This window comes from Platalea leucorodia, assembly GCF_965183815.1.
Source record: "Platalea leucorodia genome assembly, chromosome: 1".
NCBI lineage: Eukaryota > Metazoa > Chordata > Aves > Pelecaniformes > Threskiornithidae > Platalea > Platalea leucorodia.
This window is the reverse complement of record NC_138823.1, coordinates 29,122,426-29,150,401: the sequence shown is the minus strand read 5'-3', so window position 1 is coordinate 29,150,401 and position 27,976 is coordinate 29,122,426. Positions and strand designations below refer to the sequence as shown.

At 36.3% G+C, this 27,976-nt stretch overlaps 1 protein-coding gene across 1 annotated transcript in view; it reads right to left on the bottom strand.

Annotated features, from left to right (window-relative positions):
* Positions 1-27,976, bottom strand: part of MMP16 (matrix metallopeptidase 16) — a gene marked incomplete at its 3' end in the record, with an annotated part of 183,269 nt that overhangs the window by 31,284 nt on the left and 124,009 nt on the right. The window contains exons 5-6 of the mRNA XM_082327266.1: positions 17,442-17,603; positions 15,113-15,330 (exon numbers count right to left, since the gene is read on the bottom strand). Of these exons, the coding sequence (XP_082183392.1) occupies positions 15,113-15,330; positions 17,442-17,603 (380 nt within the window). The remainder of the gene's footprint in view (positions 1-15,112; positions 15,331-17,441; positions 17,604-27,976) is intronic.

The window sequence follows — 27,976 nt, the reverse complement described above, 5'->3', positions numbered from 1 at the left end:
AGTCTTTGGTTACCACCAGTGGTGGGGTGACACTAGATCTTATATCATACATGAAACTCAGCAATCTTAGAGACCCCTAACAACACCATGGGTTGATCTGGGCCTTATGTGGAAGAATACCACATACTATATCACTATCATATACTTCCAAGAATACTTGTCTCTTCCCGGAAAATCTTCTACATCAGAACTTGTCCAGTGTATCTATTCGGATTACAATTCTGACGGGTACAGGCCTTGCACTATGGTACAAGTGGAGATGATATTGCGCAGTGCTATTGGTTTTCTGTTGTGTCCCAGAGCATATTAATGATAACAACTCGGGTATGAGAGTCACGTCATCAATGCTTTATCTTTGCCAGCTGATCACTCAATTAAAATTGAACCCACCCTTTGGGTGGGTTTCTGTATTCCTAACTGAATTCAGCATTTCAGTTAACTCTGATTTTGTCCAAATAACTAAAATGACTGAGACACTATAAAATGTTCCCATTGCCATATGATGATGATCCAATATGAAGAAGCAAACAGACAGCCATAAAAGAGGCACGATAAAGACCTCTAAAGACATCAAATGTAGGCTTGCAGCCAAGAATCTCTGGAATGCTCCCATTCCGTCTAATGCTCTGTAGGTAACAGCACATGCACGTGAAGTACTGCACAAAACTCTTCATCCACAGGATAAAATTAGGCCTTTCCAGAGCAGTTGACTGTTTATTTCCCCAGTAGTGATTGCACTTTGAGCCTACAAAACCATCTGTAAGTTTTCTTGAACCCAGTTCTGTTCCCTGCACCCATAGGGAGTTCACATAAAAGTCAATGAGTTTCGTGAGTTCATGGAGCGATGGTGCATTCTGCACCATGGAAAGATAAGAAAATTGGGCATTTTTTATTATTAAAAAATTACTAATTTTCTTGATTAAAACTGAAAAACTTTCTCCTGGTATTCAGAAGAAAGTGTTCAGCTGAGGTATATGTTATATTTAAACAGCAAATATTCTAACAATGATGACTCAAATGGAAGAAGTATAACATGTTTTCATTAATACACATGCTTGTCTATGTAATATAATTCAAATAAAGGATTCTTGATAGATCCATCTTTCAAACCAGGCAGGTATATAGTAGGAGCTAAACAATGAAAAGGGGTGAAAAGGTTTAATAAGTAGTTGCATATGAGATGATGTCTGCTTTGCAGTAGCTATCCCTGTCTCTACAGATAACAGTGTAAAACCGAGTTGGAATGAAGACTGGCTTTCTGACAGGCCTGCATTTATACAGGCTGTGTCAACACATGGTCATGGTTCTTGGAAATATCACAGGGTATATGATGTATATATTGTTCAAATGAGTTAAGTCTCCTTTTTCATTTACCAACACCTACTTCTTGGTACTTCTCTTACACTAACACATTCCCCTCTTGATGTGCTCTGTGGGAAACTAAATACCGAATACTTTTCTATGACAGTTTGCTAGCTTAAATCTGACAAACATGTGAGCCTCTATTCTGTTTGAAAGCTCAGTAATACTAATTTTACAGCTCCATTCCCCAAGTCATCGCTGATATTATGTGTCATACTCTCCACTTTTCTTCCATCCTTTTACAGCCTCTTTTACCATTTCATTACAATAAAGAATATCAAGAAACTTGGACTACCTTTTTCCCTTTAATAAAATTGTCAAGAGGATTTGAAAACATGTGCAATTCTGTAGAAATAGACAGGATATCAGCATAAAAGTATTTTCAAGATTCTTTTCCCAGCTGCACAGTATTACCTAACACTGTGCTATATTGCCTTACCAACAATAGCACCGACCTTACAACAGAAATCTCCTTCCTGGAGAATACCAAGTGTACCACCTAGGATCCTATAGAAAAATTAAGGATTTTTTTTCCACAATTGTTTGTAATTTATTTTTACTATCCATCTTGAGCCATGAGAAGAGAATAAGGAATATTTGCTTTTGTGTTCCTACTTTTTTTTTTTGTAACTTTCCCCCACCCCACCCTGAATTATACTCTATCTATTTCTTATCAATCTGAAATTGATGACTCCACATTTTTAAGGAATAGACACACAAATATGTGAAAATGGTCCAGAACAGACTTATCTTTGTCCAAGCAAAACGGACCAACCATTCTAATGAAATCAGAATAATTGTGTTTTCTCTACTTGTCCGCCTTTATCACTTGTAATATGATGCTTCACCATCTGCCTGAGGGGCGAGCAGATTATTTTAACAGCTACTACAAATATGTATGAGTCATCAGGCCCTCCCTGAAAATCAAAAAGGCCAGAGGAGAGCAAACTCAACTCCCTTTCTTTATTTTTACCCCCAAATCATAGGGATTAAATCAACATGGAATGGAGACTATGGGCCTAGATAACCAAAAGTTACTGACAATCCAAGAGAAGGTATGACCTGCTTCATCAAAGTTTCTGGATGCAGGCAAAGAATACACTGAAAGAAGTGAAATGGAGAAATTATGATTAAGCCAAAGCCATAAATACTCGTTTCTAGTTTCTTTAACCTAGCTAGATACCACTGGCAAACCGAGAAGACTGGAAAACTGCAAATAGAGCACAGAAGGATTCACTCAGTAAAAAATAATGTTCACCTATGTGAATAAGCCTGTGGCTTGTGAACTATGGCAGGCCTAGGACATCATTTAGCATTGTTTCCAGCTACAGGAAGCTTCTAAGTCTCTTTTCACCGTGGAAATAAAGTCATTATCATTCACTCTTGTTGGTCAAAAGCTTGTGAAGACGAGGGAGTAACAAACTATAACCACCAAGATTAGCCAAAACCAACTATCAAAAATCTATTCTCGATATTGTAGGAACATAGAAATTAGTACTCCAAATATTTTTCCTAGATGTAATACAGTTTTAATTTCCTTTAAGCAGTGATCTTTTTACTCTAGAATGAATTGTGATACATTTATGTGACTTATCCCTGTATCACCAGTCTTTTCACATTTCTGTTGTACCTATAAATTCATACACATCTGTGTTTCTCTCCATATGCATATATATGTACCTGACCATGGCAGGGCGGTTGGACCAGATGATCTTTGAAGGTCCCTTTCAACCCAAACCATTCTATGATTCTATGATTCTATGACTAATAATAGGAAAGCATTCACAAGAAAGCAAGAGGAAAAAAACATTTAAATAATAAATGAAAATTCATAGAATCGTAGAATACCAGGTTGTAAGGGACCTCAAGGATCATCTGGTCCAACCTTTCTAGGCAAGAGCGCAATCTAGACAAGATGGCCCAGCACCATGTCCAGCTGAGTCTTAAACATGTTCAGCGTAGTGGAGTCAACCACTTCCCTGGGGAGATTATTCCAATGATTGACTGTTCTCATTGTGAAAAATTTACCTCTCGTGTCCAATTGGAATCTCCCTGGAAGTAACTTGTACCTGTTACCCCATGTCCTCACCGTGTGACTCCTTGTAAGAAGGGAGTCTCCAGCTTCTTTGTAGCTCCCCTTTAAGTACTGGCCAAAATTGGCCACAATATTCCTAATTAATAGAACAGTAACATTACAAGTTGTAAAGAAAGATGGATGTCACTGGGTGAGGACATAGCATGAACTGATGGAAAACACAAGGTACATGTCATACACACATACACAAGTACAACACATGAAAAAAAGCTGTGTTGGTAACTCTCACATTGACATTTGTTACCTCTCTGAAGACCTAAAGTAATCATGTCCCTCCACTGAAGCTTCATAATCACTGAAGCCAAATTTCATGGTTTTGCAATACAGATGCAATTCTATGTGATCATAAGTGCAGATGCAGTATGTGCTCATCCTACCACTTACCCTATCATCCTGCCTTCCCCGCACTGCACATTGCATGGATTCTCTGAGGAGACCAAAAGAAGGTGCGGTGCCCTGATGAGTCATGTGAGAACCACAGGTGGGAGGAAGAAACAGTGACTAATTTAAGTATTTCCTCCTCGTTGCAGTAGTTTAGGACAGTCCATACATAAACAAGAGACTGAAGCTGCTCTAACCAGGCTGGGGCTTTCAAGAGCATATCCCACTCCTTTTACTTATTCTTTGTAGGGGAAATGGAAGAGGACCTACCCTACTCATTTCAGGGCCATACCACCTCTGTCCACATATGCATACCTACAACGAGTAGATGTGAAAAGATGTATATCAGCCTTCAAAACTGCATGGGATGGTATAACTAAATGTAAGATTTCTGAAAACACAAAGTAGAAAACATGTAGTTATTCAGGTCAGAGCTGTGGTTTCTTTGCAAAAGGAACCAGACACTTGCAAACAGTGTAAGAATGCATTTAATTTTATACATGACAACTTATCTAGATGCAAGTAAGTATATATTTCTGTTAAGCTTCCTTTTTTGTTCCTGTATTATCCTCAGTGGCCATGGAAGTCAAATAATGCAATACTCTGAAGACCAAAATGTCCAAATCTTTGCCCCAAAATCTAACTTTTGTAATTGTGCAACTGAGGAGACAAGTATTCTGAGACAGATTGAAACTAATGAGCTAGATAACTAAACACTTAGGTAATAGACTAACAAGAGGCTGTTTGTAAATCACCAAATGGCTTACAAAAGTCCACACAAGTCACTTGTAAAGAGCAAGATGTGCAGACCAGGGCATAACCAAATTCAGATTTTAAAAATATACAATATGAGTTGAATATATGTTGCTGATAATTCAATCTTTCTTGTTGTTTAAGGTATGAATTAAGCTCTGATAAGCTGATAACATATGAAAATAGGGGAAGACATGACATAAGAAACTCTATAAGTGAGTGTATGGGGGTTATTTTGGATTCAAGCCACTGCAAGCTAAGACGCTAATATATGCTGTTTGATCTCAGTTTAATGCTTGTGATCTATGAAATTGTGCTGAGAACAAAAATAAAAAACCCTGGGTACCAAATCGAGCTCTGAGTAGCATGGGGCAAGGCTAAGTAAATCTTCTCCTCCGTGGAAGTGGCGAGATTAGAAAAAGACTGTAGAAGTTCCCACTGTAACCAGTGGGTGAACGGCAATATTCTTGGAGTGACTCAGCTTTGAGGTTGACAGCAATAGCGGAAGAGAACAGGCCATTAAGAGTGGCATATCCAGCAAAGAGCAGCCAACAGTGACATCTGTCATGACAATGCAAACATGAAAATGGCAGTTATTCAATTGTCGTTGCTCACTGTGTCTGTCATTCAGATACAGGGATTAGATCATGAAGAACATGAAGGAATTCCTAACAGTGAATATGCAATATTGTAAATTACATCTGATTACACATAAGCTGGGAATGTACAATTTGAAGCAGTAAATGACTGTGGGTGTTATAAAGGGCTGGCCAGACATCACTCCAAAACATCAGCAAAGGCTCCATCATGATAAGATTGAGGAGGAATACTGGTGAACTGTTAGGGAGAATGGGAAAGCGTTGAACTCTGTCACTATCAAGTATAACCTTTGACCTAACACAGTCTACTCTCACTGAAGATATTCTCACCAGACAGATATGTCAAATCATTAATTAAAATGCTCCCTGTCTCATTTTGATTTATAGACTGGACAAGTAGTATAATCAAATTTGATTTTGCATAGGAAAACAGTTTTTGATTTCATATGCTTGGTATTACAAGCTAATCTGCTGTTTCTTGTGTTGTTTTACCTACTACGTATTACTCAAAATAGATAGTCTCCCTGTCATGTCAAAGGTACTTAATTCTGAGTGAAATCTTGAATCTGTTACAGTCAATGGAATTTTTTCCCATTACTTTCAACTGGGCCAAGTTTTCACTCAGTAGGCAAGGAAGGCAACACTTAAAAAAAAAAGTATTCAAGCTATAGCTTATAAAAAGAAGAAAATATAGGATTTAAATAAATGTCTATTATAACTTTTTGATATTTTTCAATAGATTTTCAATAGTGTGAATAGTGTTTCACTGATTTGTTGAAAAAATAAACATGGATGTTGTTCTAAGTTATTTAAGACCTTAACTGTTTAGTAGTGCAGTGTTTTGCATACGAAATGACTCATTCAGAGGAACAAATGAGGTTAGTTTCTTTTAATTTAAACGCCTGTTAAACTTCTGCGTTGTGGACGCTTAGCCCCTTGAAAGAGAAAAAAAAAGAAACAAAGACATCAAAAATACACAAATACTTCTGGAATATAAAGCTTTAGCTGTAAATCAAAATGAAGAAAATATTTCCAAGACTGATCAATACCACTGCTTGAAAAAGCTTACATTACAAGCCATTCCAATTGTTTCCCAAAATGTTTACCTAAATTAGTTGGAAGGCCACAATTTTGTACAACAAGAAATTTTAATTAAGCCTTGTGATTGAAGTGTTTCTGCAATTACTCCCTTTGGTTCCATTAGGATATAGCCCCAATTAAAATGTATTGTTAATATTACAAGATAACACTTGCTGGTGGTACAAAATTGAAGATATGCCTCCATGTAATTTTAGATTATTCCTTGCTGTGAATTTTTGCAATTATTTTTTGTCAATAATGCTTTTTTCTATTCTCTTGCCAATGAAATATTTTTAATCAGTTCACTCAAACACTGAATCTCTGAAAACAGGCAAGTTCTACAAAATTAAATACCTTTTGTACCCTAGTATTCAGTTAAAGCTTTTTGTTAGTAATTTTTGTTGTAGAAAAATAACAACTGAAAAATTAATAGCGTCACAGGATTCTCTGACTGTAGCAAGCAAATATTGTAACTGTGAGGGGAAAAATATCAGGATTTGATCTCTCAACTTTAATTCACATCGTTAGTCCTTACTCAAGTGATTATGTCCACTGAGGGCTTATGTGCATATATTTTTCCCATTGAGATTCTCTGTCTAGGCTTGAGTTATTCATAAGAATTAAATCTGACAGATCAAAGTCTTTCACTTGCATTTGTTTATCTGTATTTTTAATGTCTTTCACTTATTTAATAGTGCTATGCAGAACTATAATTTTTCTGGATTTCTTGCATTTGATAGTATATAAAACTTTTCTGACTGAAAGAACAATTAAGTTAATGGTCAACTAGATTTCAGAACAATCTCTTGACATATGGGGAGAAAAAAGGAACAGCTATGTTCAATGACTAAGAAAAATAGCAATTCTAAAAACACAAGTAACACCATATAAGCATGCTATCATTTGTTGGAGGATCCTGTGGATTATTTTTTTTGGATCAAGGAAAAGTCGTAATTCTATCTCTTGTTCAGCATTGTTACAAGTGCTTTCCTAAGAATATATAAAAATTTGACCCACTCTTTCCTTTTGCACAAAAAGAGTAACAGAGATATTCAGATTCCACCAATTCCACTCTATTAAAAAACAAACCAAAACCAAACCACTTCTAAAGAATGAATAATTCTTGGAATTTTGGCCTATGATTTACAAATACTTAGTCTCACATTTTTCAGTATTTATTAGATTAAAACTAAATCAGAAACAAGAATTTGTTAAGATTCACGTTTAACTGTCCAAATCTCTATGAACATTGTCCCAAATCCTACCACCACCTTTGTATATGGGTTCACGCAAGTACTTGTGTATGTCTGTCGAAGTCAGTCTGTCCACCCCATTGTGAAAACTCTTGAAGAGTCTGAAGAACCTCTTTTTAATCTTTGAGGACTCCCTTGGGGTACGGAGTGCACCTTGTGGGTATTAACGGCTCATCATGAGATGGTGAGAGTCTCACAGAGACAGAAGTGAGTCAGTCTTTGAATAAAGTGTTTCAGCCCAGAGCCTGACCCTAGCAAGGAGGGTGATTTCCCCTAAAAGCTGAGACAGGGGAAGGAGACAGCAGAGGATCTGTCTCGCACAGCTGGAATGGGTGGACGTTCCCTCCCCTGCAGTCCCCTTGTTAGTGCTTTGTGAGCAGTAGCCATACAGCCCAGTCTCCTCTGCCTGGTCTCTTCTTCTGAGCTGAATATAGAAGTCACAAAACAGTATCCTGACCAAATCTCACTAGCTATTGCCTGAGGGCCATATCCCAAAAAGAGATGATGGATCAAATGATACTGGGAAATGAGTGGGTGAAACAGTCAAATTTCAGTGGATTCACAGAATCACAGAGTGGCTGAGGTTGGAAGGGACCTCTGGAGGCTTCAGGGGAGTAGAAAGAAATATTCAATCCCTCTTTTGGAGGAAAGTGCGGAAAACAGGTAACAGAAGCATTTTGGGAGGCTATGCTTTTTTAGTGCTCATATTTCAATTGCTACACAGAATCAGAAGGGCTGAGGTTGGAAGGCACCTCTGGAGAAATAATAATAGAGAATAATGGAGAAATAATAATATGTGTTTTGCATGTGAGGGTTTATTTGGGTCAAGATGGTGTGAGCAATTACGTGTTAACAAGATGGTAACACCACTTGCATTAGATGAAATGCTTGTGTGGTACACTCTCAAAGGGTCCACAGTCAAAGACGCTGGTGTCTAAGGGATAGCTGCCCTTCAGAAAAATCTGAACCACATGTATAGTGGAACTGTTTGGCCTCAGAGGACAGACTGTCTCTAATTAAAAGCAAAGCATATATGATGGACATGAGAGGAGCTCAGTACCATCTGCTCTGCTGATCAAATCCTTTTACACCACATTGTTTGCCAATGAAAACATAGCCTTTTGGAAAAAAATAGTACTCTCTCTTCTGACAAATCTAAAGCCCGGCTGAAGATACTGAGTCACGCATCCTGCTAAGGTTATACTTTTTAATGGGCTAGTATATGAATAATATGAATTTTATTAGCCAGACTGTACAGATTGTTAATCAGTTCAAGTTGCTTACAAGTTTCAATAACGTGTATATCCATTACACTGATGCTCTTGTAAATAAAGCCCTGATAATATAGTTATGATTTTTTAGAACTTTCTGTACATAATTTTTATATGCGTACAAATATACCTGTAGGTTAGTAGGTGCTAGATAATAAGTATAGCTATGACTGGGTTGCCATCTTTCGAATGCACATAAAACTATGTAATAAAGTCCAAGATAATTTTTTTAAAAGGTGAGAGGGTGGAAGGATTTTTAACTGAACTATTCTAGTACAATTATTACCCAGGTGATTACATTCTTGTCTAAATTCCTTTGCAGCTGGATGGAATATACTACCTACTTTCCATACAGTGATGAACAGAATGTGCTTTCCATTTTAAAGCTGTGAAATGTGTTAGCAAAACCCTTCCCTAGCTTAGAAGCACACTGAAAGGTTTAGGTAACATTTGGGAAATATTTTTACATCTGTCAGTGAAAGTATCCATTTATCAAAAATATACAATCTATGACTTTTTAGTGTTCCAGCATGTCCCTGCTTTTTTCCTTCTTGACATCCTACCATTTGTTTTTGTGCCACAAAGCATCCATCCTGTACATTTCCAATGTGCTTGGTCTACTGTGTTACACTGAAGTCTTCACAGAGTTTTTGCTGTTTTTCTCTTTCCTTTTCAACATATAACCCGAATTACCCGAATTAAAGCAGTCCTCCTCCCTGATGAGTTCAAAATGGCAAATTCCACTGGATTGTTCTTCCTAACATAATGATATAAAAAGTAGAGGGAAAGGATTCCACACTCTGCAGACTTAGCTCCTTCTGACCTCTTGTTCCCAGTCTTTTACAGCTGAGATGTTAAGTGGTTTTCCCTCTCAGATCCCAAAGTGTCTACTTCCACAGAATCCTCTGCTGAACTTTCCCAGGCTGCAACTGACAGCCCAGACATCCACAGCATCATGCGACAAAAACCAGCTACACAAACAGACCAGGAGAGCTTTGAAAAAATGTCTGCTTTCAAATACAGTGGAGTCAAGTCTCACACTGTAGCTGTTCCTTTGTGTCTACTTTTTATTATTTGTATTTTCTCTCCATCTCACAGATTTTTTATTAGACCTACCAGCCAACGCTAAAATAATTTATAAATTCCTCATATGTTTACCACATATCAAGAAACAGGGTTTTTTTCCTTTTGTGTTTAACAGCATACTCTATATAAATACACAATTCTGAAAGGGATATTAAATGGAATCTATACAGTTATGTATGAAAGTAATTGCAGTCTAAACTAATGCCAAGGGGTAATGACAGCCTAATTGGCTTGGCTTGTTTGGCACGTCATAAATGTTTTTACAATAGTTCTTAGCAGATGAAGAGTCAGAAAACAATTTTCTGCAAGTTGTAGAGAAATTACTATAAAATAGTAAAACACAACCTGTTAAGGCCTTCCTAAAATTGGTTCCATATTCTACCATCTGTAATGTTAACATTTCAGAAGACATTTCTCTGAGCTGTAAATGCTATTTATCTGATGGACAAGCTTCTTTATCTTATACTTACATTGCATTTCAACAAACCCTCTAGCATCTGACAGTGGTTAAAAATGCTGTTCTTCAAGGAGTGAGTTAACTTTTCCAACATTAATAGTAAAATCATTATAGATTATATAGGATACATTCATTAAGGATTTAGCATTAAACAAAGAAAAGACCAGTGCAACCTCTATGAGATGTTTTTCTGTGAAGCAAAAACCTGTGCCATATAAACAAAGAGCAGTGACCTGTCCTTCTAACTTGCTGATTATGCAGGACAAGTTTCCACACATTTAGTGCTTACTTTTCTAGATGTTACCTGTTCGAAAAACTAAGGATTTTGTTAAAATCTATGAAACTGAAAAGGACATAAAGAAAAAGGATATTAACAGCAGTAACACAGATTGTTGAAGCAGAGCTAGAGGTAATTTTGTTGCCAAGGAACAATCAGAATGTAGAGTTAAACACAAGCTATACATGCCTCAAAAATGACAGAATAAGCAACCAGTGTTACTTGAGAGATAATACATTCTGTACAAACATTGGCTGCCTTGAGCTTTTTTTTAGTGGTGTAAAAGATTCAGAAGGTGTTAACATAAGTACCTTTATTGGTAGGACATTCTAGATTATCTTCAAAACTCTTTTGCTACAGAAGACTGGACAGAACCCAGGAAGAAAGTGGAAAAATATGCTGTAAACTTCTTCGCTAATGGATCTTTTCTGGTGACCTTAGACAATGGGGTTCCTTTTCATGATGCAGTAGCCCTGGAGGTACTCTCAGGAGACTTTAAGGAGAAGACAGTATTGTCGGATCCCACATATTGCTATATACAATCAGTGAGAGGTTTTTCCATTAAAGGCAGACAATGTCATACCACCCTGCACAACTTTCCCAGAAAAGGCAGACCAATTTGTTTTTTCTCCATTTTCAGCCATTTTCCATGTCCCAGGGGAGTTCTAACTAAACAGAGGGAGAAAATAGCTGAGAAAAGATTGGAAATGAGAGTGACAACTAAATACTAATTGCATTCAGCATAAATACAGAAGCTAACTGGAATCTCAAGATAAAAACTTGGCACTCATGAATTCTGGCTTAGAAATTCTTCTGTCTTGATGGTTGCTTATACCAGTTCAAGCATGTATTAAATAATATCAGTAATTAAAAAACTGCATTCAACTAAGACAAACTTCATACACTCTAAAATATCAGTTGATGACAACTGAAACCAATAGTTACAATACATTGATTTTAACTAATATTTGTCTTCTATGGCATACTGTGGCCCCAAGCCTCACAGCTAGCAGGGGGACTTTAAGGGCATCTAATTTAAAGAATTCAGGAAGAAGCCCTTTTGGGACAATACATTTATACATCAGTAATCCATGCATATTTGATGAAAAATAATTTTGTTTTCCTTAAAATCCAATCATTTCTACCAAAATAATTGACTTGCAAAATTCTAATTTTATTTGGTGATCTTTGGGGAATGTTTAACAAGTGGATTGCTTTACTTTTGTGTTTACTGTTCATGTTAGATCAAGAACAGTTCCTCTTTATTTCATTTCTATAACCCTACAGTTATTCTCAATTGTTGCTAGGATTGTTACTTTGTCAAAGTGATGGTAAAACAATAAAGAGGGATGGATAAATGCAAATTCCATTTTCACTTTAAGTTTACTGTTATTCAGTTTTACTCTGGATATATCCATTTGAGAATGCCAAATAGTCTTAAAAACACAGACAAAGCTCATCAATTTGACTGAACATAGAAATTGTTTCTAGTATTCTGATACTCTTAAGTATACCTAATAGCTCAAGAGCCAAGAGAAAACAATCTTCTTGAAATTAATATTGTTTGTCATCTACTATGAAAATCCACAGTGTATGTCAAATTGTTATCTTTTGTGCTTCAGTTTTATGTTTAAATTAGAATTTAATTACTCAAAAGGGCTCACATTCTTCAACTCTGTGGCTAAGTTCCCAAGCAATTTCAAGGATTATTTAAACAAATTAAGCTCCTGAGCTTGAGACTTGCCCATGAGATAAAAAAGTGGCCATTTCCAATTTGAAATTGGTACATGGCATACATGCCATTCAGAAGGCAGTAAAATCTGCCACTACACAATCATTACAGACCTGTGGATAAAGACAAAAAAAGAAAAGGATATCATTTGATTAGCCTCCAACTTTATTAATTTAACTCATCTGGGAACTATCCAGCAATAATTCTCCCAATGAAGGTCATAATTCTTCTTTAATTGTTTCCACCTGGTACAATATTGCCATCAATCCCCTCTTCTCTACCTCTCTGTACTTGGCTCTCAGCCCGTCACTCATGCCTTCCCAGTCTATGCTTGTACTAGCATTAAGGGGCAAGGGCAAAGAGGTTTGGGTTTTTTGTTGTGTCAGACCACAGAACTTCCAGCTTTGTTTCCTCCATTGCTGGATGCTTTCCTTGTATTCAGTCCTTATTCCTGTTTATACCTTCTGAGAATTAATTCCTGCCCTGCTCCTGCTACAGTCTGACATGCTGAGCTTTGCCTTATAACCTGCCCCCCTGAGATTCTACAAAGTAAGTTGAAAATTACTAGCAACCCCTGATTTTTCTAATTCCTTCTTCCCTTTCCTGCTCCTTTCATACTCCTCCCCATACATCAAAAACCACGTCCCCGCCCCGAAAAAATCTCAAACAGGTAAGGAAACTCCTTTAGTAGACAAAAATCTTCATTAGCAAATTAATGTACAAACCAGAAAGTTAAGGCCTACTAACTCAAGCATTCAAAGACACTCAGACTGCAAAGTCAAGATTTGTATAGTTAAGTAAACTCCATTGCTCAGCATGCTAAAGCAAGTCACGCCTTGCCATGCTCCCAGGTACCCTGAGGAGACAAGGGGAACCGTGGGACCCTTAAAGAAATTAATCTGGACAAAGGTCATCTTTTTCTTCCCTTCCCAGCTCATTGCTTTTATGATTTCAGCAACTTCATTTTGGAGAGTCAGACTCTAAACATGAAATCTGTAAACATTCTGTTACTGGTCATTTTTCTCTGACAAAGTTTTACCTTGTTTCCTCATTAGGGTGTGGATCATGAATGGAGTTTTAGTTTTGGAACATAAGTGCAGTTTTCATACGAGTAATCATACAAACTGTATAGTAAATATGTAGTGTTAAGGCAGTAAGCAGTAAACATTTTTGGAGAAAACTTAATGTGTGTTTTCAATCAGAATAGGTAAGAGTGATTAGTAATAGTGGTGAATTTATTTATCCAGAAACACAGACTTGGCTAGACAGGAAATTTTGTATTAGTGGAATAGTATTTCACTATTTATCGATTCATGTTTAAAATAAATGAGAATATGTTCTATTGCTCTTGAGGTGGATGACATGAGATTGAAGTAGGTATTTTAATATCCTGTTTAATGTCAAGTTAGAAAATTAGATTCTTTCTTAACCTTTGAGTTTCAGTCATAAAAAGACGGACGATTCGGGACCTCCTAGTGTTTGAAAATGTACCATCTATTGAAATGGAAAGCGCTGACAGTCCCAGGGCTGGCAAAATCCTTAGCTGTTTCTGGGAAAAATATTTCCTGCCTATTGGGTTCTGAAGGTAGCTCAATAATTTTGAATGAATTCATGTAAAGCTATTTGTACATATTTTTTTCAGGTATGCTAAAGAAAGTGAAAGCCTGGGTAGCATTGCTAATAAGATTTATCTGAAGTGATAGATTTAATTTTAATGGGTCCTATCAGAAAGGACAACAAAAGCCATTGAACTGGGAGCTTCATGTTTCAGGACAAATTCATTGCTCTTCCCTTGTACTTACACTATTGCTGAAGGGAAAAGTGTTATCTATTCATGTGAAAGGCCCTTCTCTACCTATAATGTTGAAGTTAAAAAGAATCGTAGCATATATTTACAAAACAAAGATCCCACGCTTCCTATTGCTTAAGCAAATTTGACACACCAGTAGTTCAAAATAATAGATTATACTGTTGCTTATTTCTGGAACATTTGCACAGCACTACCCATCAGCAAATCGGTTTAAGATTTAAAAGACTGAATAAGAATGATTCTGTAATTATTCTTTAACATTCAATGCCTTCTGGAAACCATACTGCAGATCATCCTCCTAAGATAGCTTTGACATTCATGAGTCTTAGCAAAGTCCTTCTATCAAAAGATTGCCTTTCAGTTCAGTTTGTTTATTTTGATTTGTTGTATATACCACATGTTCAGCTCAGAGCAAGAAGATGAATGGAAATAAACAATGAGACATTTGCAATAAGACTTTTGTGGCAGAGACCTTTACTTAGATATTGTGGTTTCAGTGCAACCACAACACAATGACAAACTTCCTTTTTAAATGACAGATCTAATTGTAAAGTTAAAATTATAGCTCCATGGGGAAAAAAAAAAAAAGCATTGAAGACACAATATCTACTGTATGTCTGGATGTGGCTGTATTCCCAACAAAATCATTCCTATTATTCATGAGTTGATTTACACTTTTTATCTCTCCATAACATGCAACATTTATTTACCCTTACATTTTAAGGCATTACAGTTTCTGCTGACATGGGTATTTTCCCAAAACAGACATTACAGCAGTCCTCTGGTAGATGTTTAAGCCATATGTATGTTTATTTTTAAATTTCTTTCTTCAACTTTGTAACTGTGAGCAGGCTGGGAAAGTGGAGTCATGATGAATGAGAGTTTGCTTTAAAAAAAAAAAAAAGAGGAGAAATGTAGACATTTGATGTAACATTGAAAAATTCACAGCCTCCTACCTTGAAAACAAACATTTCCCGGCGAAGAATAGCCAGAGTGTTGAAGTTCCCATCACAGATGTTAGGCTTGGCTCCAGGATAGGAAGGTTTGTCACCAGTGGGTGGCCGGGGAGGTTTAGGTTGCCTGTCATTCTTCCGTGGGTCTGCTGGAGGGATTGAACGATGTGGGGGCACAGTTGGCAGAGGTCTTGTTGGTGGCGGGATCCTGTCAGGTGGACCTTTAAAAATACAGCAGCAGGATGTAATTTACATGCCCACCAGTGGCACTCGAAGAGGAAATACACAACAAAAACCTGCTGTAAACAATGCAAATCCTACCGTGGAAGGGGAATGGAAAAAGTGACCTAAGATACCTTTCCCGTGTTGTTAAAGGGTATGATGAATGACTACCATAAAACCAAGGCATGAATGAAGAAAATAATTACTTTTCACTGTCCAGAATATTCCTTCCTTATTGGAACAACATTCCAATAAAACCTGCAAAGGACGCATAGTCCACCATCATTTCAGATGAGAAGTGATTCGTAGCACATACTCTATCAACTGAGTAACAACTGTTAAAACAGAATAACAGATTTTTGAGTAGTAAGACAACTCTAAAACTGCATAAATGGCATTTGAAGTTCTGATACTTTTTCAAAAAAAGTATACTTTTTAAAGAACAAGATGGGAAACTGTGTAAGGAAATATTAAACTCGTCAAATGGTTGTCATACAATTTAATAAGGCATTTATTTCATTCACAATTTTAAGGCTTGTGACATTTATAATTTACAGTTAATAATGGTGTTTCAAGGAATACTGCACCAAAGTAATTATTTCAATAGGTGTGACATTTTTATTGAGGCATATCATTCCAGATCACCTTTTGATTTTAAAGGTACCAAAGGAATCAGTTTCCAGTAGCTTGTGTTGGAAATTTTTTAACCCCAAACCGAAGTTTTCAGATGCCATTTGGTAGTGATGTCAGATATTACTTCCCAGGGATAACACATTTCTCCTAATGTATAGCCCACAGCTGTTAGAGCTTAGCAGTTAGTTTTCAGCAAAGTATTCTTGTCTAGCCCTTAAGTCTAGACTACCAACTTATGAGGTCATGAGAAACAACCTTCCTTCCAGCTAATCATACAGGAAAAAAAACAAGCAAACAAAACCTGATCAGCCAATCATTTTGAAATTTATATTAATGCTTTATGAAAATATGTATCAGTGTTTGTTAATACAATATTTTAAAAAGCATGTTAATATAAAACACCATGGAATCTGCAGAGTTCTAGTTAGCAGTGCAGTAATTCTGCATGATCATAGTTATCCTTTCTAGTAGTAAAGATAAACAAGGAATGGCCATGATAATATTCAATACAAACTTTTAAACTGAAAACAATTGTGAGTCCAAAATTGAGTCCAATACAGAAGTAATTGGGGAGTATTAAGCACGGCAATGACAAATGATATGTACTGGATACATAACATTAGCATACACATACCACAGATTTTTCACTGTATGAGAGAAAAATAAAATACAGTTTTAAAGAAAAAAAACAGACTATTGAACAGATGCTAACAGAATCAGTGTCTTTAAAACCAAGAACAAAACCATGTATTTGGAAATGTAAGGAACAGTAATATGGGAGTTAGTGTTACATTGAACCCATAATCACAATAATTTTATTGTTTTAGCTTTTTTCTTTTTAATTTTCAATTACCTTGCCTTGTCAAATTGAATTTAATACATGCAGAATTTATTTACACCATGTGCCTTTTATGTCAGGCCACAAAAACCCTAAAAACCCATATTTTAAAGAAGTGAGCCTTTTTTCTGCTAGGGAGCTCAAAATCTTGTGCTGGTAATAACATTCTTTTTAGATCTATTTGCTGTATTTATCACAAGAAAGGGTTTTTCTGGGACCACAAATTTTGTACACCCAGGCAACTGTTTAGTATTATAACTGATAAACTGAGAAGCAATCAATTCATCCAGTTACATGAGCTTGGACTACTGTAGAAATAGGCTCACTATGGTTAAAGGCCTACATTTCTTAATATTTTCATAGTTTGGGATCCTTTTGTAGATATTTTCTTTATGGCTTATTAAAACATTTTAAATTACCATTCTGGCTGAGTGAAAATTTGAATGCAAGTTGTGAACAGTGAGAATCAAAGTAAAAGAGCTTCATCAAAATCTTTGGCTTATTCACAAGAAGGCCTCTGGCATAACAACTGGCAGAGTCTATACTAACAAACTCTTCTGGAGAGGTGGTATGGACAGGAGGACCTCAAATGTATTCTAAAGCAAAAAACTTATGTTGCTTAATTGGAGTATAACATACCGTATATCTTCTGGATGCCCTGTAAATCATCATTAGGTAGTTTGAAGTTGTCAGTTTCCATATACTGGTAAAATGGAGCCATGATTGCAGTGGGATCATTAGAGTGCTCCAAGCCCAGAGCATGTCCCAGTTCATGCACTGCAACTAGAAACAGATCATTTCCTATGAAGAGAAGAAAGGGTGAAAAGACCTTTGAAACCATAAGTGTAGTAGCAGAAATAACACAAGTGGAGGACTCTGCACTTGAAAAGACATTTTCACTGAATTTGAATTTTACAAGGTAATGCTTAATAATGAATCATAAGGATAATGTGGTAGCGAAGGCAGCTTTCCCTTTTTTTAAACAAGGAAACCATTATAGTTGCATATAATATATAATACTCTTACAGACACCATAAGCATTACCTTTTTTAACCGATGCACATGGTTAGTGTAGGGTTCAAGTGTCATACCTCATGTCTAGGCTTGTGTGCAATTTCTGACTTGAAATTGATGTTGCAGTGAACCTGACTAAAAATGCTTGCATCAAGATGTAGTTCCTAAAGGAAAATATCCTTGCTGCGTGTGGTAAACTTCACAAACTGAGGACTACCTATTTAGGACAAACCCCACAGGGAACTTAGTCATCCAAGTGCTTGTAATCAGACCCCTGCTGATTGTTTGTAGATGTTGTCCATTTCTGAATCACCATAACAGAAATCCTAATGAGGAAAATATGGGTGTTATGCTATCCTTCTCAAAATAGGATGCTCTTATTTATTTCATTGTGTAATTCCCTCATAAGTGTAGTTGCTTACTTAAGTATTAGAACTTTTTGATTTTTGTAGGTCTAAAAAATAAAATAACACACTCGTGTTATAGACTGATTTAACTTTTTTGTTATTCCCTTCTAAAAATCGTCTTTTCAATTTTTTTATTACAGGGTATTAGACACAACTAAAAGTTTTAGCAATAGAATTATGGCACTCTGTGAAGCAAAACAAATCAAAGCCAATGGGATTATTTCTATAAAAATTTCAGAGCTGGACCTCTATGGTATTAATTTTGTCTATTTTTATTCATCTTAAGACTTAGTTCAGCATATCTTTCTATTGTATATCTTTCTTTTGTACAGATTCTGTCTGTAGTCAACCCATCATATAATGAGGCTTTGGAAAAATGTTTTACAACAGGAGAAAGCTTCCGATCACTTGGAGAGGGTCACATCCAGGATATTGCTCATTTTCACCACCTAGGGGTGGGAAGAATCATCCTCCAGAAGTGTGTTCCTGTCCCATTGACAAGTATTCTAGATCTGGAGTTTATGCTGAACATCTAACTTTCAGACGCCTGGATTCAAGTGAAACAGGTGCCACCTACAGTGGGTAGTTTCTTGTTGAAAGAGCAGTATAAGTAACTAAAGGCCTGTACTGTGGCCTAATAGACAGTTGTATATTGGAACAAGAAAATGGTCAACATTAACTCTTATCCTATATTCTGTAAATTCTTTGGGGGTAGACAGTTATTTTCCACTTCTGGCACTTGATCTGGAATTCTAAGTACTATTGTAATATTAATAGTAATAATATTACTAAGTTTAATTTAGCAAAAAATTTTACATATATAAATAGAACTTTGAGGACATAGTTGAGAACATTTCAATTTTTCAAGTATTTCCTCTTGTTGCCACAAAGAAATAAATTTTCTCCCAAGTATATATGAAAGGGGAAACACTTGGCAGTAGATGTCTTCATGATGTATGGAGCCATGCTGATGTTTGTAAAATAGATGTTTGATTGAATGCATGGAAACAGTCACAACTGTGGTTAGTTGACAAAGTCTTTTTATGTCTTTCTGATTCTTAACCCGGAAATAAGAAAACTAAATGCTCTTGCTCTTTTATTCAGTATAACCGTGCAGAAAAATAATGTCTTTCAAAGATTAGTGTGACATAATGTGCTCTCAGAAATGAGAAGAATTTATCCTATCATTTATAATTATGTGGTTTCCAGATGAAATATTTTCATGACAATATTTTTTCTTGGATGCAGTTCTTTTTATAGTAAAGCAGATTCTCAATGTGCTGTTGTAACAGGTTTGATAAGCTTGAATGTCCCAGTGACGAATGCTTTTGGTATCTGAATCTGCCCTTCTATATGCCGTCAAAGCTGATCTTGACATTATCTTGTATGAATAATCCACAGCTTCTGTAGCTAACCTCAGCATTGGAAGTGATGCACAGGAGCAACTCTGTAAAGGTTTTCATTCTGCACTCATAATGGAATAATTAATATAATTTTAAAAAATGATAGGCTTAAGATGGAAAGACATGGTGGAAGAAGATGTTACTGTACTATATTGTACTGTGACATGTCTCACATTATTTTTCAATTCTTTTCGCATTTTATGAAAGTTAGAGTTCTAACCCAGGTTTATTAGAATGAAATAGTTCTTTGTCTGACATTAACTCATATACTTAAGATGCAACTTTCTTTTGCTTTTCAGACCTTGTGAAAGGCAAATTTGCCTCCTAGACCTGTGCTTCCTATGTCATAATTAAGAATATTAACCAGTCTAGGTCCTATATTAATAGTTGTACTAATAAGTTGGCCACAGTATTTACTGAACCATTTCCAAATATTTTTAAATTAGTAGTATTTGATTCTACCACTATTATTAGGCTGGTCAGGATCAGTAGACCAAACACTGTTTTACATGTGGTATTCAACCTCTACTGTTTGAGATAGGAGATCTGGGAAGTGAACTTGTTACAATTTCTAAAATTTCAAGAAACAACAGTTAATAGATAGTCTTGGAAGACTCTACTGTTTCTCTCTATTTGTGCCAGTTGTGCAATGCTTAAAGAATCAATACATCCTTTGGGTATCAGTCCTTATTGCGTCCCTGTAAAGATCTCCAGGAATTTCAGTATTTTGTTCCATGTTGACCTTGAAGGGGTGTGAATTACATAGTAACAGGGAAATAAATAAAACACACTGTCACCTACTGGCATATCTTCCTTCTGGGATCACAGATAATGAGTATATGGTAGAGCACTTCCAAAGCACTACTTCTAAATGACAGTGGGACTATGTCAGAGAACAGATATTATGCAGGGGGTGGCTGTTTCTTAGTATCTTTCTTCCTTTCTTTTTTGGACAGGGGTGATTATGTAAAAAAAAAAAAAATTATATTCATCATCTGACTGCCCCTCTGGACTTAGTCAAAGCCTAAGTCCAAAAGGGAAAAAGGCAAAAGGACTATGAAAAGTAATTTCCACCTCCTGCAATGCAACTTGTAGCCATCAGGGGAGCCATTAAATGTGGTAAAGACACAGCAGCCCTTGGAGCAAATTGATAAGGGGGGAAGGGAGAAGGTCACAGGAAAGAGCTGGGAGAATAATATTCTTGCCTGGGGTGACAGTGATTTAACAGGGAACATATTTTCTACTTATAGTCAAATAGCCCCATTATTCATAACAATTTCTATCAAGAGTCATGATTGTCTCCAGGGCATCCTGAATTTAAACTGACCCAAATAACTTAGTGCAGTTGAAACTGAGGTTTAAACCAGTTCAAGATATGTTGTCTGAGACCAGCACAGGTAGGACTTACTACTGTCTTAGTTTCCATTCTTTTTCCTTTGCATATAATTAGATTTCTCCAATTAGGCAACAATTACTCAGTCCCTTTTTGCTTTCGGAAGCAGACTTGCCTTGAGCATCTCAGTGTTACCGTAACTAGCTACTGAGAGTGCAGAAGGATAACCCTGAGTCCTTGCTCTTTGTCTTCAGACTGCACAGAAGTGTACTTTTGACTGCAAGGCTGATAGTAGGCCAACTTCAGTTCCTTGGTCAGTGGTCAGAGTAAGATGAAGGAGTGTAAAGGCAAGTGAACATTCATAGCAGCTCAGGTTAGCTTTGTTATCATACTGCCATTGGATATAATTTTTTAAACATTTTCAGTACCCACCATTGAAGGAGAGAGTCCCAAATGATTCTATATTTCAGTATACGTTACCCAAGTAGAACCATATATTTCAGTCCACTTGGCAAAATGAAGCACCATCGCAAAACTTTAACAAGTCATGAGTAAAAGAGTTAAACTACATATGACTATGACGACATTTAAATTAAAAGTTGCCACTGCAGGATATACAATGGTGAATAGTCTCAGTTACTTCTTGTTATATTTATCAATAGAGTAGTAGAGAAATATTGGAAAATATATTTCACAAGTCCAAAACTTGTGCATCTCTGTTCTTGTGTTCCCCATTAGCATAGAGATTTGGAATAGAATGGATATAAGCTCAAAAAGATTGTGATTGTTTTTCTTATTTTATCTCAAGTTTGATTTCACAAGGAAAAAAAAAAGATACTGTGTGTAAAGAACTAAGACAAAATGATTATTTTTATACTGACACTTTTCTCTGAGGCTATAAACTATTTTAGGCACTAAATCTGCCTGACTTTACAATCACTGCCCAAACTCCAGAATATAAATATGTATTAATATATCAAATATTCAACAGCCAGCACTGTGGAGCATGGTGCATGGGGAAGCCTTTCCCTGTAGCTAATACATACACTTATTTTTCATGTCTATAGATAAACAAAGCTAATATGTTTGTCCACAGCAAGCTATTAAGAAACCCTAGTTCTGAAGATATTAATTCCTGTTTTAAATGGTATGTGAGCTTAATTTATAAAAGCAATACCCTAATGGCTTAGCAAGCCTTTGATTCATCACTTGCCCATCTTTTTAATGCAGCACTGAATGACATCTCAGGGCATGTCACTTGGTTCTTCTCCTTGGCACACGACATTAACTGCTATAACACATTGTGAGCTCAAGAGCTGTCCATTATTCAAATGCCGTGTGACTTCAATTTTGAAGACTTTCCCATCCAGAGAAAACCAAAAAATCTAGAAACTGAACTTCAAATGACAAACTGGAAAACTACAAAAGCAACTTATAAATGGGCATACGCTGTTTCTTCCAAAGATTATTCTACTTTGTTTTTCATGTGAAGCAGATAAATGATTTCACATTAAATCCATATGAATTTGAAATGTAAATCTGTACAAGAAAGAATTCTATTACAGCCCTGTTATCAACAAGACAGTACCTGAAAGTCAAGCTTACAGTTCATCAGAAAATATTATACACATGCTACCCATGCACTTGTGTCCTATATTTTTAGAATTTGCATTTTCATTATTCTGTTCATTTGTACCATTAACTCATTAAACCAACACTGCTAATACCAACTGTCTGAAATGCCGCAAACTTTAGAGTAAGATTTTTACTCTACATAACATACAGAAAGAAAACAAATGAAGCAAAAGAAAAAAAAGGTTTATATCTTTGTTATTATTACTCTTTCCAGACATGACAGAATTTCGAACATGCTATTTCAAGAGTCAGTAATAAAACAAAATTCTTTCTGTCTCTGACCTTGTTGCAATACAGCAGAATTGAGCGTACACATTACGTATGCACTTACTTACATAGGCACCATATATGCATATATATACTATACAGAGAGTATACATGGACCTAAATATAAATCATAGGCATACTCTTATCCAAATAAAAGTGCCACATTTTCCAGTCTAAGAAATCGTTTACAGTTGCTTGACGTTATCTCAAACTTCTGCCATTGGCACTGAAGTTTGGTAGCTTGGTGGTTATTTTGGAAAGAAAGTTTTGCTAACAATGGTGCTCAGATGGTGCAGTAGCTTTGAAAAATTAAGTGAAAACTAAATTTTTGTGGTTTTAAATAAAAATATGTCATATATAGTATACACATTTTCTGTATGGACTTAGTGTATCTATTTCGTACACGATGTATTTTAACAATAATTTTTCAAGAACATATCTATACATTTAGCCTTTTTTCCATTGGGACAAAAGAGAATGACATAAAAATATGTTTCTTTCACTCTATTATTACATATACTAACATATACACTAAAATCTTTGCAAGTTGATTTACTGGTATATATATATATTTGCAGCAGAAGGGGAGGTACGGTTTGTTATATACAAAGTATGTACTAATATGCTCTGTGTATAATTTAGTATACCTACACCCACATGTGTATATTTTTGAAAAACTATTCTATTTAAAAAAGATCAACAGATTAGTGTGAAATTTAAACTTGCTTGAAATTTGACAAGGGGATATTCCTATAGGGCAAGACTGCCTTCAGGTGACTCAGTGATTGTTGATGAGATATGATAAGGACATGTGAGTTTAGAGGTGTGTATGTCCTTCCTGGCAGTATTCTACTGTTTCTGCATATTGTGGGCATAATTTAGAAGAAGTCAGTAGCCTGATAAAGAACATATTTGAAAGGAACCCACATTCTTTTGTAATACAGATCAGCCTGTACTTTAGAAGGCAAGGACATGCAAAAGGTAAGAATTTCTGCCTTACTACTTAGATTTATTACCAAGTACATTCTGCAACTTTCTAGTAAATTGCTTGAAATGGGTGGAATTAATTGCTTAAGGTATTCTTAATTTTCTTTCTAAAAAGCCATGGATGTAAGGATATTTCCACTTTGTTTCTCAGTTTCAATCACTAGTACTGAAAAATTTCATAAACTATTCTGACTAGTGAATCAATACCAACTTCCCCAAAGAGTAAGAAGTGAAGCAGCTGGAGATGATCCTAGGGGAGGTAAAGAAGACGCGAGAACTTGCTGCTTCTCAAAAAGGTGTAAATATGATGTTATGTATTCGTTCCACAAATATAATGCTTATGGATTCATTTCATTCTTTGAGTAAACCCTTCTGTGACAGTGAACCTAACTAAGAAAAACTACACTTATGCTGAATCTGTAGCTCCTGGGATTAACTTCTTCGTCACTCAGGTCCAATACTGAATTTGTATACTACTCTTGAATGGCATTTTCATTCTATTAGTAATAAAGTCATATCAATTAACAGACTGAAAAGTTTTATTTTGGGTGTTTTCATGGTCATCTTTGGATAATAACTATTTTAAATAAATTAAAATTATAATGGAATTTTGCATTTTGCTAGGAAAGATCTTCATAAATTAATTTCTCTCAGCAAGCTCACAATAGTAAAAACATTTGAAAATACAATGGTCATTCTCATAACATTACAAATTACCAGGCTGATAAATAACATTTACGCTATTTTTCCAGTGGTCTCAATGCAATTACAAATGCTGCAAAAACTGTAGAAGCCTTATCTATTTATACTCTTTCCTATCTTCTCTTTGTTTCTGTTTTTACTTGTTGCTGTGGGAACAATAAGCTGGACAAGTATTTAAAACTCCTTTCTGAAGGCTGTGAGAATGAACACAAGCTGGGATTGAAGATTTGGATATGTGCATGAAAAGAACATGTATCACACAATTCTCAGCTATCCTCCATGGTCCTGTCCCTGAGGGTCATTCATGTGAAGGGAATGGACACCTTTCTGCCACTCCTGAGTAAGTGCCCGTCTGGGTGAGAATAAACGTAAAAGGACGTTGGATGAGTCTATATTAAAACCAAATCCTTGCTTTTGACAAAAACAAATACAAGTTTTGTCTCTAAGCCACTCAGCTAAAATGCTGGCATGTTAACACTGTGGCTGCATTTGTTTTGCAGGGATGATTTTTTTTTTCTGCATTTCCCCTAATGTCCTGTGTGTCCTACTATAAAGAAATATGTGTAATTACTAAGAAGAAGGTCAAAGTCATGCTGCCAATATTCACAATAGATGTAACTTGCCATGGGGAAGAAATCTGAAAGGGTCCTACAGATCACTGAAATCCCCACAATCGAATGTACATAGTATTTAATTTATGTGTAAATCTTGTGTTGGCTCTCTGCAGAGATAAATTTTTACCCTGTGTCAGTTAAACTGCTGACAATATATTATCCTCTAACTTAACACACGTTAAAGCCATCAAAACCAGGTTATTATTCTTACCCTATCATTGTACCTACTTAACACGTACATATGACTTTAAGATTTTTTAAATAAAAGTGACGTAGTGTTGTATATATATATATTTGGGAATTTTATATGAACAGTTCTTCTTCCTTCACTGTTATTTTGCTTGTTTAATTCCTATTAAGGAAAAAATGTCAAGATAGAATTCTCTATGTTTTTTTTTTCCCTTGGACTAGTGATAAAAGAAGTGGGAATTTTGAATCCTAATTGGCAAAGTGATTAGGAAAAGAAAAAAAATCATTAAAAGTTCTCTGATCTGAAAAGCAGATATGTTTTCTAAGAAGTCTGCAGACTTCAAAGGAAGACCTGATCCAAGCGTGTACCATGTTCTAAATTGAGACAACTTCAAACTGAGGATCATATATATGGAGAAAGTGACAGAAAGACAAATCTGCTACTTTGGTTTTACTTTGTTAAAATTTGCTCATATGAAATGCTCTGATCTATTGGATAATCTGCTACTATTAGTGAGCATATCCATATAGCTGTTTGTTTCTCTCAAGCTAGAGGAACCACTGTGAGCCTCTCTAGCACTCAGAAAATACTGTCAGTTTGGCACTAGTGACTCTTGGCCCTTGTTGGCATGGAAATGCCTCGGCACCCACTGTGGAGGGGCAGCCTCCAGAATGAAAGATTGCAGAGGGCAGGGCAAAGGGTGCTGGAGAGGCCAAGATGGTTAGGTAGCCAAGCCACACTCCTGGGCTTCCCGGCAGAGGAAAGCCTATGGAAGAGGACGCTTAAAGAGGAAGATGAAAGCAGGAGTTAGCTGCCCCTACCAAAATGCAGGACAGCTTGGACATGGGAATGTTAGCCAGGGAAGAGGTCAGTCCTGGAACACTTTCCCTTCTGTGAGTTAAGAGCTCAGCAGGACTCCAGCCTGGGGGGACAGTGGCTGGCACAGGCAGGGAGAAGCGACAATGCCAGAGATCCCATGTCTGATGGCTCTCAGACCAGAGCTTGCCTCTGGAAAGCAGGTAGCTGAGTGCAGAGTTGCTGAGGGCACACTGCTCCCGCAGCTGCTCTGCCACATCCCACACTCAGGCAGGTCCAGGACCATTATCTCTGCACCTCTGCCAGCCACCACGGCCAGCCCTGCCAGTTACACAAGTGATCACTAGAAACACAAACCGGATAAGGACTGACTGTTGGTATATATTGTAGTTGCTAACTCTTCCTGAAGCTCAGGCCCTAATATTTTCACTGGTTCTGCTAGCACTGCTAGCTGGAGTACAGTTAGCAACATTAATCCTATGTCACTACAATATCTTCAGTTTCCTGAATACTCAGTGATAATCCCATTGCCTCATACTTGCATTGTATCAGTTCCTAAACTGCATCATAAGAAAGGAGCTATGTATGGTTCTTAGAAAAGGGAAACTAAAAGTATGTTTACACATTACCATATTACCAACTATGCCTTCATAATTTAAGTGGTGCAATCCATTTGTGAATTACCATATTTAGACCAATAGGAGAGTGTTTGTCCTGCTATATCGAGAGGGACAGGGGATAGCCTACACCAGTAATTACCTTTTCTGAGTGTAATACTGAAGTGTTCCAGGCATCTCTGCTGCTGAGACAGATTTCTTTGGACCCCAGTTGGTGCTGTTATTTGGAAATACTTATCACTTCAGTTCTCCTCTAATCTGAAATTGCACATGATTCAACATCACTGGTGGAAGTCATCTAGCTACAGAAAACTGTAACACAAATGTCTATACCTGCACCTTTCACAGCCAGTGATGAGAAACAGGTATTTCAGGACATGATTCATCTAGTTTATTTTAGACACCTACTTCAGAATGCAACAAATCTTACCCAGGAAGGCAATATCTCTCTCCTCTAACTCTAAAGGGACTCTATGAGATTAACTCAGATATAAACATCAACATATGGTCAGATTAATTCCACCCCCTCAAATCTTCTGGTTTATGACTTAGGTCTTTTCATTTAAGTCAGTGGCAAAACATTAATTATAAAAGTACAGGATATGGACTTAAGTGATGTATGTACAAAACCCAGAAACATTCATCATTGACTTGAACTAGAGACTTAAACCTGTCCAATACAACAAAGCATTTTGCACAAAACAATATTGTTCTTTCAATTTAGCTGGTTCTTTTTGATTTTTCTGTTCTCATCTTTTTTCCCAACCTGATGTTTTAGCTGTAGATGTTTCCAGGTATTGGTGTTAGCTGCTCAGCACTTTTTGAAACCCAAGCCACTTAGGAAGGAGTCTAAATATAGATTAAAAACATTTTGGCCTCAAGAACATACGGTTTGAGCATTTTGAAGTGAAGAATTGTCAGGATAAAGCACAAATTATTCTCTAGGCTTGAGAACACAGATACTGTAGAAAATCTTTCATTAGTTAGTCATATACTATTCTTAAAAAATTCATATATAGTATTTCCTTATATTTTAGGATTATCTTACATTCTTCTACTTTTGCAAAAACAATCCATTAAATTTCTGCCTAATAGATAAATAATATGTAATTACTGTAAAATTCTTGTCCAATTCTCTCAGGAAACCATGACGACATCCATACTAATTGGCAACATGATTTTTCAGATT